This window comes from Rhinopithecus roxellana, chromosome 10, assembly GCF_007565055.1.
Source record: "Rhinopithecus roxellana isolate Shanxi Qingling chromosome 10, ASM756505v1, whole genome shotgun sequence".
Classification (NCBI taxonomy): Eukaryota; Metazoa; Chordata; class Mammalia; order Primates; family Cercopithecidae; genus Rhinopithecus; species Rhinopithecus roxellana.
The window spans coordinates 95,551,329-95,566,522 of record NC_044558.1 but is presented as its reverse complement, the minus strand read 5'-3'; the positions used below and the strand labels follow the sequence as shown (position 1 = coordinate 95,566,522).

Below are 15,194 nucleotides of genomic sequence, written 5' to 3'. Positions count from 1 at the left end.
ATTGCTGCAGGGCCCTGAGCCCCGTCTAGTCAGTTCAGCAGGCTTCAGTCCTCTCGTAGCTTCCTAGGTTAGATGCTGATGTTCTTGGGGATTTCTGTGATGATTTTTTAAATGTGTGTGAGTGGGAGCAAATTAATGTAATTAACTCCCTACATTAACCAAATTAAGGTGGAAAAAAACGGTAGGATCACCTCAGTAGGTGCATATGATGAAACTCATCTATCACACCAAACTAAGACTGTAAAAGCATGTCTTCAACGCTGATGGTGTGTTTATACAGAGACCATGCTAACACAACAGAATTCTCACCATTTCTACTCAGTATTATACTGGCATTCCTGGTCTATGTAATAGGCAAGAAAAGTATAAAAACTAGAAGAGAAGGGGTATCTTTAGTTGTAGGTAACGGTGGAAAGCCAAAGGTTAATTCTCAGTCCTCATCTTACCTATTTTGTTGGTGCTGTCACTCGCTCCCTCTTTGAAGCACCTCTTCACTTATCTTCCATGATCCCACACTTGCTCTCCCTCCCTGGCCTCTCATTCGAGGTCTTCTTAGCTGGGTCTTTCACATAGCACCAGGAGGTGAAGGCCCCATAGTCCTCAGCCATTTCTGTGTATAGTTACTCCCATGATCTCTTCTGGTCTCATGACTATAATCAGTAGCCACGAACTATCTAAAACTACTTAGAATACTTTAAAAAAAAAAAAAAAAACTACTTAGATACCTAAAAACACTTCCTTAGGTGCCCTGTAGGCCATATTCACTTAAAGTGCTTATCCATCACATGTGACGACCACATGAATAGTGGCCACAGCATTGCCATCTTTCAGAGAGTTCTGGTGGACAGCTCCGCTTGGGGCCATCTCTTCACCTCCGATGTTCCCTAGTTCAAGTCAGTGTCATTGTACTGAATGGCATTCCTTGTCTCCCTTCAGCCAATTCTTTTGTTTTTTGAGACGGAGTTAGCTCTTTCATCCAGGGTGAAGTGGCGCAATCTCGTCTCGCTAGGATCTCTGCCCGCCCCCCGGCTTTAAGCAATTCTCCTGCCTCAGCCTCCTGAGTAGCTGGGATTATAGGCGCCTGCCACCACACCTGGCTAACTTTTGTAATTTTAGTAGAGACGGTTTCACCATGTTGGCCAGGCTGGTCTTAAACTGCTGACCTCGGGTGATCCACTGCACCTGACCACCTTCAGCCAATTCTTGACAACTAGAGCTTGAGACCCTCCGTTGTCTTCCTTTTTTACTTGTCGTAAAAGCCAAATGCCCCATAATGACTTTTGAGATATTATGACCTGCTTCTACTGTCCTCTGCCATTTCCTGTCTCACCTTTTGCTCATGTAAACTGTTCCAGCCACGTTGGCACTCCTTCACCATTCCAGGACTTGCCAGGCTGCACTTCCTGTTCTCTGCCTGGTGGGTCTTCACCACCACCCACCAGGTTCATGCACATCTTTTCAGGCCCCATGGGGCCATCTTTATTCATATGTCACTGTCTTCTGACCACTTTAGGTAACAGTACGATCTGTACATATGCAAATTTTCTGTCCCTCTTCCCTTTTTCTCCATAGCACTTGTGTTACTTTTGCATTTTAGTCTCTCTCCCCTAAAATAGGGGACAAGTTTCATGAGGGCAAAAACTTGTCCGTTTTGTTTATTGCTGTATCCCTAGCATCTGTCATGTAATAGGTGCTTACTATTTGTTAGGTAAAAAAGTTTAGAAATTGCCACCCAGTAGTATTCCATATTTGTTCCCTTTGTAGGTCATTAAACAGCTGATGAAAAAGGAATTTACTCTCGAGTTTTCACGTGACAGAAAGTCAATGTCAGTTTATTGTACACCAAATAAACCAAGCAGGACATCAATGAGCAAGATGTTTGTGAAGGTAAGTATGGCAGATTGCATTTGAGATGTTCTTACCAGGGTTAAGATCCTGGTGAACCAGTAAAACAAAATTGTTGATCTAAATCTGTAACATTTCCAGGGTGCTCCTGAAGGTGTCATTGACAGGTGCACCCACATTCGAGTTGGAAGTACTAAGGTTCCCATGACCTCTGGAGTCAAACAGAAGATCATGTCTGTCATTCGAGAGTGGGGTAGTGGCAGCGACACCCTGCGATGCCTGGCCCTGGCCACTCACGACAACCCACTGAGAAGAGAAGAAATGCACCTTGAAGACTCTGCCAACTTTATTAAATATGAGGTTAGCTAATGAAAAGTTTCTTTGTCCACACCCGGCACGATTCATTGTGTTTAAACAGTACTCCTTCAAGCAAAAGGTCAAACAGTTCTCACTTTTGCCAAGAAAGAGGTGTGGTTATTTGTTTTTCTCCATGCCAGCTATGTCACCCTTAAAATTTAGATTGCTGCTTCAAACATACATAGTTAATAATTTCATAAAAGTCTGTTATTTTCAAAGTAGAATAATCAAGATGAGCTTAAATAAGCTTGTAAACCCCATTTTGCAGCTCATCTAAATCATGATTTTTTTTTTTAATTGGGGATATTTCTAGAATATTCATTAGTTACTGAAGGTCAAAAGATCCAAGTTGGAGATTCCTTGCACTTTTCTACTTAGAATAGAATTCTTTAAGATCAAGGATGTGACATCCTAAAGCTGTGAACAAAATGAAGAAGCTTTGGTATTGTGGGCTCAGAATAGCACAAGAGTTAAAGAATGGTTTGGTAACAGCAGTGTAGTGGTATTTTTTTTTTCCCTCATAAGAAAATGCAGAGGCCGGGCGCGGTGGCTCAAGCCTGTAATCCCAGCACTTTGGGAGGCCGAGACGGGCGGATCACGAGGTCAGGAGATCAAGACCATCCTGGCTCACACGGTGAAACCCCGTCTCTACTAAAAATACAAAAAACTAGCCGGGCGACCTGGCGGGCGCCTGTAGTCCCAGCTACTCGGGAGGCTGAGGCAGGAGAATGGCGTGAACCCGGGAGGCGGAGCTTGCAGTGAGCTGAGATCCGGCCACTGCACTCCAGCCTGGGCGACAGAGCGAGACTCCGTCTCAAAAAAAAAAAAAAAAAAAAAAAGAAAATGCAGAAACCGGCCAGGCGCAGTGGCTCACACCTGTAATCTCAGCACTTTGGGAGGCCAAGTCTGGCAGATCACCTGAGGTTGGGAGTTCGAGACCAGCCTGACCAACATGGAGAAGCCACGTCTCTACTAAAAATACAAAATTAGCCAGGTGTGGTGGAGCATACCTGTAGTCTCAGCTACTCTGGAGGCTGAGGCAGGAGAGTCGCTTCAACCTGGGAGGCGGAGGTTGCCGTGAGCTGAGATTGTGCCATGGCACTCCAGCTTGGGCAACAAGAGTGAAACGCCGCCTCAAAAATAAAAAAAAGAAAAGAAAATGCAGAAGCCTGTCTCAATGTTGAGGCATTTTTCAAACTGGGGGACAAAACCTAGAATTTGCCACTTTTATTTAAAGTGATGCTCTTATTTTAGACCAATCTGACCTTCGTTGGCTGTGTGGGCATGCTGGATCCTCCAAGAATCGAGGTGGCCTCCTCCGTGAAGCTGTGCCGGCAAGCAGGCATCCGGGTCATCATGATCACTGGGGACAACAAGGGCACTGCTGTGGCCATCTGTCGCCGCATTGGCATCTTCGGACAGGATGAGGATGTGACGTCAAAAGCTTTCACAGGCCGGGAGTTTGATGAACTCAACCCCTCTGCCCAGCGAGATGCCTGCCTGAACGCCCGCTGTTTTGCTCGAGTTGAACCCTCCCACAAGTCTAAAATTGTAGAATTTCTTCAGTCTTTTGATGAGATTACAGCTATGGTGAGCATGTTTGAACATGTTCAGGTGACTCGGGCTACACAAGCACACAGTGTACTCTAATTTTGACCGCTGGATTTTTTTGTCATTGTTCCCTCATTTGAAATATGTCATGATTTGGGTATTTTCTCTAGAATTCGGTGAATCAGTGGTTGGCATGTTGTGTGCTACTTGCAGGGAAGATCCTAGAGTCGTTTAAAACCCAGAAGGGCCTTCTAGATCAGTCCCAGAGGAACAATCTGGTGAAACAGTCTCTTTTAAAGGCAACGTGTTTTTATCTTAAGTTTTCCAAAAATTGAGGATGTAATCAGTCAGTGGTCTGTCACCTGTGTTTGGATTGCCCTGCTTTTTAAGTTGGATGTTCTTTAAGAGCTGGCTGTTAATGAAGCATTTCCAGTATTCTTCCCCTCACCTGATTTTCATCCAGATATATTATGTTAAATTTACTTTCTTCTCTTTAAAAAAAAAAAATACTAGTTTTGAAACATACTGTAAGTGTACTCTCCTCTCCCCCCGAGGTAACTGAAGTTGGAATTCAGCAAAAATATTAAAAACATGGGAATGCTGTTTTTGTGTCTGTAGATAATATTATTTTTGCATGTTTTTGAAGACGTATTTTTTGGCTGAGTACAGTGGCTTACGCCTGTAACCCCAACACTTGGGAGGCCAAGGCAGGTGAATCATTTAGGATCAGGAGTTCAGCACCAGCCTGGCCAACATGGTGAAACTCCGTCTCTACTAAAAATACAAAAAATTACTGGGTGTGGTGGTGGGCACCTGTAATCCCAGCTACTTGGGAGACTGAGGCAGGAGAACCACTTGAACCGAGGAGGCGGAAGCTGCAGTGAGCTGAGAGTGCGCCATTGCCCTACAGCCTGGACGACAGAGTGGGACTCCATCTCAGAAACATAAAAATTTGCATATTTTTGCAATCTTCACCTTTCTACTTAAAATTTATCCATGTGGATACAAGTACTTCCTCTTGACTGCCACATAGGTTCTGTTTTTGTTTTTAGTAAGATAATACAGATAAATTTGAAGTCCCTTTTGTCCCACTTCGGTAAACTTATTTGGTAATTTTACATTTCCTAGGTAAAACGTGTTTTGTGACACCAACTTAAGGAACAAAAATTCCGTAACTCTTTGTCAAGAGACCTACGGCTCTATTCATTTTCCTCCTGCTTCCCATTCAGTGGGTTTTTGCCCAGGGGTGTGAGTGTGGCATGCCAATTGGCTGACCCAACCATTGCTTTCCCTTTCAGACTGGTGATGGCGTGAATGATGCTCCTGCTCTGAAGAAATCTGAGATTGGCATTGCTATGGGCTCTGGCACTGCGGTGGCTAAAACTGCCTCTGAGATGGTCCTGGCGGATGACAACTTCTCCACCATTGTGGCTGCCGTTGAGGAGGGGCGGGCAATCTACAACAACATGAAACAGTTCATCCGCTACCTCATCTCGTCCAACGTTGGGGAAGTTGTCTGGTAGGTCTCTGTGACAGTATCACTTACTGTATGCCTTTATCTAAATGTGTCATGGAGCCCAGTTCTGCCGGTTTGCTCTCCAGATTGCAGCAGCTTTGGTCTTTGTGCCTGAGTTGGAAGAGGGGAGTGGGCAAGACAGAAATGCCTTATGGAAGCAGTGGTGCTTTGGCCCTCGGGAGGGTTGTCTGCAGCTGCCCCAACATGCAAAGAATCCTCTTTAACATGAAACTGAGCTTAACCAGATAGTCATGTAGATAGTCATGTGAAATTCTTGCCCTCTAAAAGTTGGCTTTATCTCAGTCAGCTTAATTATTTATTTTTATTTATTTTTTTGAGATAGTCTCGCTGTCACCCAGGCTTCAGGCAGTGGCACGATCTCAGCTCACTGCCCTCTCCACCTCCTAAGTTCAAGCCTCCCAAACAGCTGGGATTACAGGCATGTGCCACCACTCCCGGCCACTTTTTTGTATTTTAGTAGAAATGAGGTTTCACCATGTTGCCCAGGCTGGTGTCTTAACTACTGAGCTCAGGCAGTCTGCCCATCTTGGCTTCCCATAGTTCTGGGATTATAGGCATAAGCCACTGCACCCGGCCTCAAGTCATCTGAATTTAAGTAATAAACTAAGTAAAAGCTTTAATTCAAAATTGGGTATAAGTGTTTTACGGATTACGTGAAGTTATTTAATCGTTGTCATTTGGGCTCTCTGTCTTCTTTTCTTGATTGGAAACAGTATTTTCCTGACAGCAGCCCTTGGATTTCCCGAGGCTTTGATACCGGTTCAGCTGCTCTGGGTCAATCTGGTGACAGATGGCCTGCCTGCCACTGCACTGGGCTTCAACCCTCCTGATCTGGACATCATGAATAAACCTCCCCGGAACCCAAAGGAACCATTGATCAGCGGGTGGCTCTTTTTCCGTTACTTGGCTATTGGCTGTGAGTACAATTTTTTTATATTACAGATGTTTAAACAAAATGTGATCTGAAATTTTTGTAAATTCATCCCTTAAAAGCATATTTTTTCTTCTATCCCTGTATAGGGTAGCAAAAGACAGAGATGCCTTCTTACAGTTCGATGAACTATACACCTAGTTTACTAAAGTCCTTTCACAGTTAGTTCCAGTTTGAGCATCCTGCCCTTACTTGGGTTTTTGTGAATGAGCAATTAAACATCAGCATTTTCAGATTTAGCCCTGTGTGCAAAGGGATAAGAATGATTCATGCTAGGTTCTGCCTTCTAAGAGTTCATAGGTGGGATTTGAATAGATAATTGTCACCAAGATAAAAAATTTAGTCCCTATTTCCATAAGTAAGAGAAGGACTGCACAGTGGCTGGTCCTTTTTATACATAAATCATCTATTTAGCCCTCATATTCCTCACCCCAGGTGCCGTTGGTTCTTCCACATTTCATAGATTGGGAAAGTAAGGTGAAATCACTTCCCTGGGATCCCATAGGAAGGCATTGTGTTTTCATAATATATTCACATCACTTAAAATTCAAAAAGCACACTATGGCATAGAGTTGAAAGGGTTTGGGCCAGTCACTTCCCTCTGGCGTTGAGATGCTCATGTACCCTGTGCCCTTCCGGAAAGATGGCAGCATGCTGTGCACACCTCCATGCTGACCCTTGTCTTGCCTTCTTCCTGGTTGTCAGATTCTTCCATATCTGGACATGCGTAGCGCCTCATCCTTGCAGCCAGCGGCTTTCGTGCTCCATTATAATTCATGGGTTAGTGGGTATATGCACTTGTTATTTTTGGTGCTACCACATGGGGATATTCACCTCGTCTGAATTCTGTGTGTTCTCTGCTGCACCTTATTGCTTCTTTGCAATAAACTTCCTAAACTCAAAGCTAATACTGGGGGAAATCCCAGGAGCTGCTGAGGGCAGGGCCATGCTGCTCAGTGTTCCACCCTAGCTCCTGACGGCATTTCCTTAGAAGGCTGCTGCTGGCCCTCTAATGGAGCAAATAAATCTGTGTACAAGTAGCAGCATTAGTTTGCCCAAAAGTCATGGTGTGATCTAGTCCACCAACACTGTGCAGCCTTACATGGAGGACACACACACTTGCAGCCTTAAAGTACTACCCGCTGAGAGGAGAAGGCATGGCAAGGGGAAAGGTTGGCACAGGATGGAGCAAGTGCTTTTTCTCACATTCTGGAGGAGAAGTTATCCAGTTCTTCTGTACCAGAAATACCCCTGTCCTTCAGAAACCAGGGTCTAGTTGCTCTGGCTACCAGGTGTGAGCAGGTGGTGGTAGCAACACAGGCTCCAGTTTCCATCACCGTCCCATGTCTTTAATCTTCATCCTTGTGGGGATTGGCCTGCATGGCCTCGGTGGCAGCGAGCCCTGCAGAGGCAAATGCGTCAGTGTCGTTATTTGTTCCCAGGTTACGTCGGCGCTGCTACCGTGGGTGCTGCTGCATGGTGGTTCATTGCTGCTGACGGTGGTCCAAGAGTGACCTTCTACCAGCTGGTACTCAGTCACTTTTCTTTCTGTACCTTACATGAGAAGTGTTTTGAGGCCTCGACCTTTCTGTAGTTTGGGTATCTATCAAATCATCTTAAGACTCAAATGATAAACAGTTACATCTAAGATGATTCTGAAGGACCAGGGCTTCTCTGAGAAATTGGGGTGAACCTCTTGGCTGGCTCTGCACTCGGGCTGGTCTGTGTTAGGCTTGGTATGGGGTTGGTGCCTGGACTTGGAAAATATACTAGGCTGATAGGAATTTGGATTTTCTTGCAGAGTCATTTCCTACAGTGTAAAGAGGACAACCCGGACTTTGAAGGCGTGGATTGTGCAATCTTTGAATCCCCATACCCGATGACAATGGCGCTCTCTGTTCTAGTAACTATAGAAATGTGTAACGCCCTCAACAGGTTAGTGCACCTTCACGGCAGGCTGAGGCGAGCATGCTGCCAGGGCATCGGGGAATTGTGTGTAGTCACGGTTGATTAAGGATCACAGGACAGTTCTTCCCTTCCAAAAAGGAGAACAGGCAACACCAGTTTTAAAAGCATGAGCTGTCGTCACCTCCAGGAAGTAGTGGGAGTGCTTAGCCCTGTGTTTCTTAGGAGTTCTTCCTTAAAAGAAACCGTGGGGGGCCAAAAATAGGAACTTTGGTACCCCTGTATGCCAGCACCCGCAGGGAAGGAACCTCACCCTTTCACACAAATGGTACCATCCAATTAAGCCCGTGACAAAAATGGAAATTTCTAAATAGCCCATGTCTCCAAGGCAATTGGGAACCGCTTTGAACCCACTAAGCTGGGGTCTGCTATGCCAGAACATAGACATACAACTCAGTTTGTCCTACATTAGGACATTCTCTTCACCTTCGCCACTGTAGAAAGTTAGTGGAGTCAGGTCAGCAGATGGTGCCAGATTAATAGCCACCTTACTGAAGTGTAGTCCAACAGGGTCTTACTACCACTGTGACATGTGCCTTGCCTTTGAGGGTACGTTCCCCCACCTCTCCTTGCTCTGCAGCTTGTCCGAAAACCAGTCCTTGCTGAGGATGCCCCCCTGGGAGAACATCTGGCTCGTGGGCTCCATCTGCCTGTCCATGTCACTCCACTTCCTGATCCTCTATGTCGAACCCTTGCCAGTAAGTGGTTGGGTGGGGCTTGGGCTAGAGACCAGCCACCTTCCTGGGGAGACTGGAGGCATGACACATCTTCTCTGTGTGTCAGCTCATCTTCCAGATCACACCGCTGAACGTGACCCAGTGGCTGATGGTGCTGAAAATCTCCTTGCCCGTGATTCTCATGGACGAGACGCTCAAGTTTGTGGCCCGCAACTACCTGGAACCTGGTAAAGAGTGTATACAGCCTGCCACCAAATCCTGCTCGTTCTCGGCATGCACCGATGGGATTTCCTGGCCGTTTGTGCTGCTCATAATGCCCCTGGTGATCTGGGTCTATAGCACAGACACTAACTTTAGTGATATGTTCTGGTCTTGACTGACAGTTTTCCATAAAGAAGATGTTTAACTTAATCAATTAATTTTTTTATTGTTTAAAGCAACTGTCTTATTTCTGCTGAATTTTCACATGAACATACTGGCTGGTGATGGAGGTTTCATACTCTAGATTTTGTTTTGCTTTTTCTGACTCCAGTGGGGCAAGATTTTCCTTTTTTATACACATAATTAAAGTGTCCATTGACATGTACAGAGAACTAACACTATTTTATGCAAATATTTTTTTGTAGATGAAAAAGCATGTACAGTGTTCTGTTTAATACTCATCCTTGTATAAAAAAAAATAGTTGAGCCAGCAGACATTGTCAGCAAATTAATTGGCAGCAGATTTTAGGAAATGAATGTGTGTGGTTTTTTTCCTAAAACTAAATAGCATGTATTGTGTCTTTTGCATGATGATCTGGATTTAATTTGGTATCAGAGTCTAATTTTTATTCATAAGCCAATTTTTCTGCACTGAGCAGAGTCTTGCTACCTCAGTCAGTATTGTTTTGGTTTGCTACTTCCCTCACCCACTTCGGCCTCCATTCACCCCACCCCACCCTCCCTGCCTCTCCCCACCTCACCCCTGCCCTGCTTGGCTGCTTCTTTAGGATTGTGATGGTTCGTTCAGTTTACATCAGTTTTAATGAGAGGTATGCCTGTACTCGCTTGTGCAGAAAACATTGTTTCAGATTCAATCGACTGGGTTTATGTCCCTTCACATAGTTTTTAAGGTTATTTATTTAAATGTCTAATGTATTTTATTGTAACAGACATTGTTTTGCCAACATTGCCTATTTCAGTGGCACATCACAATCTAGTTTTAAAAAAATAAAACATTTTAAATGGACAGAGAAAAATAACTGTCTTGTCTTTAACTCTTAAGTGGCTTACCTGGGACTAACAGACATGTCCAACTTTCTCTCCAGTTCTTAGCTCAGAACTTTAGTTGTACTCTGCTTGAGGGGAAGAAGGCTCCTGCTCTGCTGCGTAGGTAGTCATAGGAATTGTATTCTTAATGTACAGGCACTTAATTGTCATCTGTGGTGTACATTTTATGCAAGTTTCTGCTGGCCTGGTGTAGAGAACATAAGGGCAAGTGTGCGTGTGTATGTGTGTGTTTTGTAAAATCTGTAAATAGCACATGACCAAATGAACATATTGTATAGAACTATTTTTATTTGAATGTGGCACTAACCACCACCACCGTTACTACAATCAATGTTTGCGCATGTTCAAGATGAGTCTCACCAACAGTGTATAAGTCATTAACAGTCCTAACTGTGGTGTTTTCCTCCAATGCCTTCCAACATCCATCAACTAACGTGAGTATTTTCTTCCCTGGGATTTGGATGCTTTAGCCTAAAGGTGACTGCTACCAAGTGAGATAACTGTATGTCACTAACTTATAAGCCACCCCCATGTCAGACGCTGCTGTGCTCCCTGATGCCCTGTGAGCAGCGGGGTTGCCTGTGGCGCCTGCCATGTGACTTGGGTGCGGCATCAGCTGGCTGGAGGTGTGGCTTTCATAGACTTCCACAGGCTGCCCAGGACAACGGCTCCACAAGATGACCGGGAGGGCCCAAGCCAGACAAAAGCCAGAGTGGGGAGAGGCATTTCAGCCAGACCAACAGGCTGAAGGAGCTGTGCCGTCTGTAGTGCTAAAATGAGGGTTCGCAGCTGCCAGGAATCATCCCAGAACATTGCTACTTGTTCATTAAAAAGCTAAAAACTAGTAAGCAAGTAACTGAACCAGTGAACTCTGGGTATCAATAGGTTCATCTTAAATAGGCCACTTACCCCCCTACCCTCCCATCCCCCTACCCCCTACCCCCCTTTCTTGGTCTTGTCCTTTGTGGCTAAGACGTATCACTCCAGGGGATGTTAAAGCACAGTTAGTAGGACATGGCTTTGCACAGCCCAAAAACCAGCTTACTCCTTAGCCAGAGTGTGAGGCCTCGACTATATTCTTGAAAATGTACTTAGGCTCTCGTTACTGGGATGACCAGTAGATGTAATGCAGATGGAGTTTGGGGAGGGTTAGGAGACATCAAGCAGGACAAGGTGCTGCTTAGTTCAGAGGGCCACGTTCAAGGGGTGGAGGTGGAACCTGGAGACCGACTCTTAAAAGCACACCCCGTGGCTGGATGTGGTGGCTCATGCCTGTAGTCGCAGCCCTTTGGGGGCCATGGCAGAAGGATTGCTTGAGCCCAGGTATTCGAGGCTAGCCTGGGCAGCAGAGTGAGGCCCTGTCAAAAAAAAATCAGGGCCGGGCGCGGTGGCTCAAGCCTGTAATCCCAGCACTTTGGGAGGCCGAGATGGGCGGATCACAAGGTCAGGAGATCGAGACCATCCTGGCTAACACGGTGAAACCCCGTCTCTACTAAAAATACAAAAACTAGCTGGGCAAGGTGGCGGGCGCCTGTAGTCCCAGCTACTTGGGAAGCTGAGGCAGGAGAATGGCGTAAACCCGGGAGGCGGAGCTTGCAGTGAGCTGAGATCTGGCCACTGCACTCCAGTCCGGGCGACAGAGCGAGACTCCGCCTCAAAAAAAAAAAAAAAAAAAAAAAAAAATCAGGCTTACTGTGAGGCCTCCAAGGCTGCTTGGAGGCAGCTCTGGCTCTCGGAAAGGGAGGCTGCTTTGCCCAGCAGGAAACATTTGGGGCAGGGGGTAAATTTTGCCAGTTTGAGCATCATGAGGTATAACAAGAAATAGGTTGAATGGGCCAAATGCAAGGAGTGCATCTCTGGGCTGCAAACTGACTTGAGTGCTGCACTATTACTATTCAGTGCAAACAAAACTCAGCTTTTCCTGACTCAGTTCCTTGACCTAGTGGCATTTACAAAAAGTGTAGTGTGGCGTGCTGTCACACAGCCCCTGGCTAGCTTCATGGTTTCTCAGCTTCAGACCCCTGGAGCCCATGGAGGGACCCACTTCCCTTGGCCCAGACAGCTGGGAGTGGGTTAGGCCCACTGCTGCTTTGAGCAGGGCCACTTGGTCCATTTCACTGTAAGGCTTTGCCGGGTGAAAACATTTCAGCATCTCCTCCTCAGGTCAATCCATAAAGACCAGGTCCAGCACCGTGGTCTTAGCACATCCCTGGCCTCAGGCCCTCACCCAGCAGTGAGGCAGCAACTGCCCAGCCCCACAGTGCGCCTACTAAGGCGGCTCTTGTTTGAAACTCAGTTCCACATTCTTTCCTGATGGGCAGGTGGCTGAAGGCCCAGCCATCAGTGTCACTTGTTGCCACCCTGTGCCTCCCTTGGCCTCTTTGAAATTTGCCCAGAACAACAACAATCTCATACATACCCTAACTGGGAAACCATTACTGCAGAATGCAGATGATCCATTCTGGAGGAAGCCGTCCCTTGAGCTCGGTGAGCTCCCAGGCAAGCAGGGCATCTGGCCGACTTCCCTCACAATAGCTGCTCCCACATCCCCTCAGACTGGAGCCTCAGCCTTGACTGAGGCGGGCAGACCTCAGGAGATCTGAGACCACAAGCATTAGCTCAGTGTCTACCAAGCATCTAGCCACTGCCCAGGGCCAGAGCCTACCACGTCTGCAGTGCCAGTGAGCAGAGGCATCAGTTGCCCTATGACTGTAACCACCAAATTGTCCAAACACCCCCTGCAGTTAGCAAGAAGGGTAGGCTTCACCCTCCCTTACTGAGGAGAATGATGCGGAGGAGTTTCCACTCCAGGGCTAGGCAAGGCAGGCCAGCAGCCAGAGGCCGGGTGCCCACAGGGCAGGGACAGGAAGGCTGTGCTGCTACTGGCTGCTCACTTCATCAACCTCACCCTCTGCACCACTAACCAAGACCTTGTCCTTTTGCGTGTCTCGCTGCTTTCATACCTGCAATGATTGTGTCTGCCTCATGGGATTTTCCTCCAGAACCTTTATTCTGTAGCCAGAAGACATGAGTCTGTGTCACTGAGCCAGTGCTTCTAGATGCTACCCTGTGTGGGCGGCGCCTCAGGGACAGTAAATCAGAAATGCTGGTCTTGAAACCTTGAAAAGATCAAGCTGAATGTTCCTTTTCATCTGTCGCTACTGATCTTCATCTATTTAAATAGGTATTCTAACGTTTCCTCCCTGTATTTCATGAAGCTGATTTCCTCTCTCTTTCCTTTTCAGCAATACTGGAGTAACCGCTTCCTAAACCATTTTGCAGAAATGTAAGGGTGTTCGGTTGCGTGCATGTGCGTTTTTGGCAACACATCTACCAACCCTCTGCATGATTGATGTTGGGGAAAAAGAAAAGTAAAAAAGTTCCCAACTCACTGTGTGTTATGTGGAGGAAATGTGTATTACCAATGGGGTTGTTAGCTTTTAAATTAAAATAATGATTACAAATGTACAATTTAGCTTAATCAGAAAGCCTCTCCAGAGAAGTTTGGTTTCTTTGCTGCAAGAGGAATGAGGCTCTGAAACCTTATCTAAGAACTTGGAAGCCGTCAGCCAAGTCGCCACATTTCTCTGCAAAATGTCATAGTTTATATAAATGTACAGTATTCAGTTGTAATGCATGCCTTCAGTTGTAAGTAGCCAGATTCCTCTCCAGTGACATTGGAACATGCTACTTTTTAATTGGCCCTGTACAGTTTGCTTATTTATAAATTCATTAAAAACACTACAGGTGTTGAATGGTTAAAGTGTAGGCCTCCTGTTTTCAGTTATTTTCTGAGTGTGTAGACAGCTATTTCGCACTATATTAAATGTAACTTATTTAATGAAATCAGAAGTAGACAGGTGTTGGTGCAATACAAATATTGTGATGCATTTATCTTAATAAAATGCTAAATGTCAATTTATCACAACGCATGTTTGACTTTAGACTGTAAATAGAGATCAGTTTGTTTCTTTCTGTGCTGGTAACAATGAGCGTGGCACAGACATGGTTTCAGGTAAATAAATCTATTCTATGATAAATTCTCAGTGTGGTGGTGACTGTTCTCCTGTGGGAGGGGGAGTGATGGGCACCAAGGGCCTTCATTCCACACCCGAGCCTGCCCCTCTGTGGGGAAGCAGGGGAGGCTCATGCTGGGCAGGGAGGCCGTGTGACTGGAGGGGACAGGAACCTCTTGGACTTGACTACACAGTAGACAGGCCAACTGGTAGCAGGTTCGCCCATGTGAAGCCCACCCTGGCTCCCTGCCCTTTAAGGATGGGGAAGCTGAGTGTCACCAGTGGGGTCTTAAAACACACAAGGCCTCACTCGTCAATGTGGTGAAGGAAGCCAAGACTCCGCGCTCTACATTGTTAGCAGCCTGGAAAGATTTGGAGACTAGCAATGGAGAGATGCTTCTTAGGCTGTTCAGATCCAAAACTTCCACACTCCCCATTGCTGACAGGTGTGGGATGGAGAGGTGAACAGAACTGAATTCATTTACTGGTTACTTTAGTGCTTATTTGGCAGTGATGGGTTTGGGATTGGGCTTCTGGTTTTGCAAATTCCCTAAGATGATTCTTTTATCACTTTTAAAAATACCAGGATACAAGGATAGATGGATGATTATAAATCTAATTTTTAAAACTATCAGTTCTGGGCCGGGCGCGGTGGCTCAAGCCTGTAATCCCAGCACTTTGGGAGGCCGAGACGGGCGGATCACGAGGTCAGGAGATCGAGACCATCCTGGCTAACACGGTGAAACCCCGTCTCTACTAAAGAAATACAAAAACTTAGCCAGGCGATGTGGCGGGCGCCTGTAGTCCCAGCTACTTGGGAGGCTGAGGCGAGAGAATGGCGTAAACCCGGGAGGAGGAGCTTGCAGTGAGCTGAGATCCGGCCACTGCACTCCAGCCTGGGAGACAGAGCAAGACTCCGTCTCAAAAAAAAAAAAAAAAACTATCAGTTCTGGGCAGGCGCGGTGGCTCATGCCTGCAATCCCAGCACTTTGGGCGGCTGAGGTGGGCAGATCACAAAGTAGGAGATCGAGACCATCCTGGCTAAC

General features: G+C 46.2%; 1 protein-coding gene across 3 annotated transcripts in view; it reads left to right on the top strand.

Moving 5' to 3' along the window:
- The window catches only part of ATP2A2 (ATPase sarcoplasmic/endoplasmic reticulum Ca2+ transporting 2), a 73,236-nt gene extending 59,064 nt beyond the window's left edge, over positions 1–14,172 (top strand). Inside the window, exons 12-22 of one of the 3 annotated variants that reach the window (XM_030938634.1) lie at positions 1,765–1,887; positions 1,987–2,205; positions 3,457–3,792; positions 5,052–5,272; positions 6,004–6,206; positions 7,664–7,749; positions 8,023–8,156; positions 8,767–8,884; positions 8,970–9,090; positions 10,171–10,231; positions 13,378–14,172. In XM_030938634.1, coding sequence (XP_030794494.1) covers positions 1,765–1,887; positions 1,987–2,205; positions 3,457–3,792; positions 5,052–5,272; positions 6,004–6,206; positions 7,664–7,749; positions 8,023–8,156; positions 8,767–8,884; positions 8,970–9,090; positions 10,171–10,190 — 1,581 coding nt within the window. In that variant the 3' untranslated portion in view covers positions 10,191–10,231; positions 13,378–14,172. Of the gene's footprint in view, positions 1–1,764; positions 1,888–1,986; positions 2,206–3,456; positions 3,793–5,051; positions 5,273–6,003; positions 6,207–7,663; positions 7,750–8,022; positions 8,157–8,766; positions 8,885–8,969; positions 10,102–10,170; positions 10,232–13,377 lie in introns of those variants that run through there. The other 2 variants (XM_010379249.2, XM_030938633.1) reach the window with 2 other exon arrangements.
- The last annotated feature ends 1,022 nt before the right edge of the window (positions 14,173–15,194 follow it).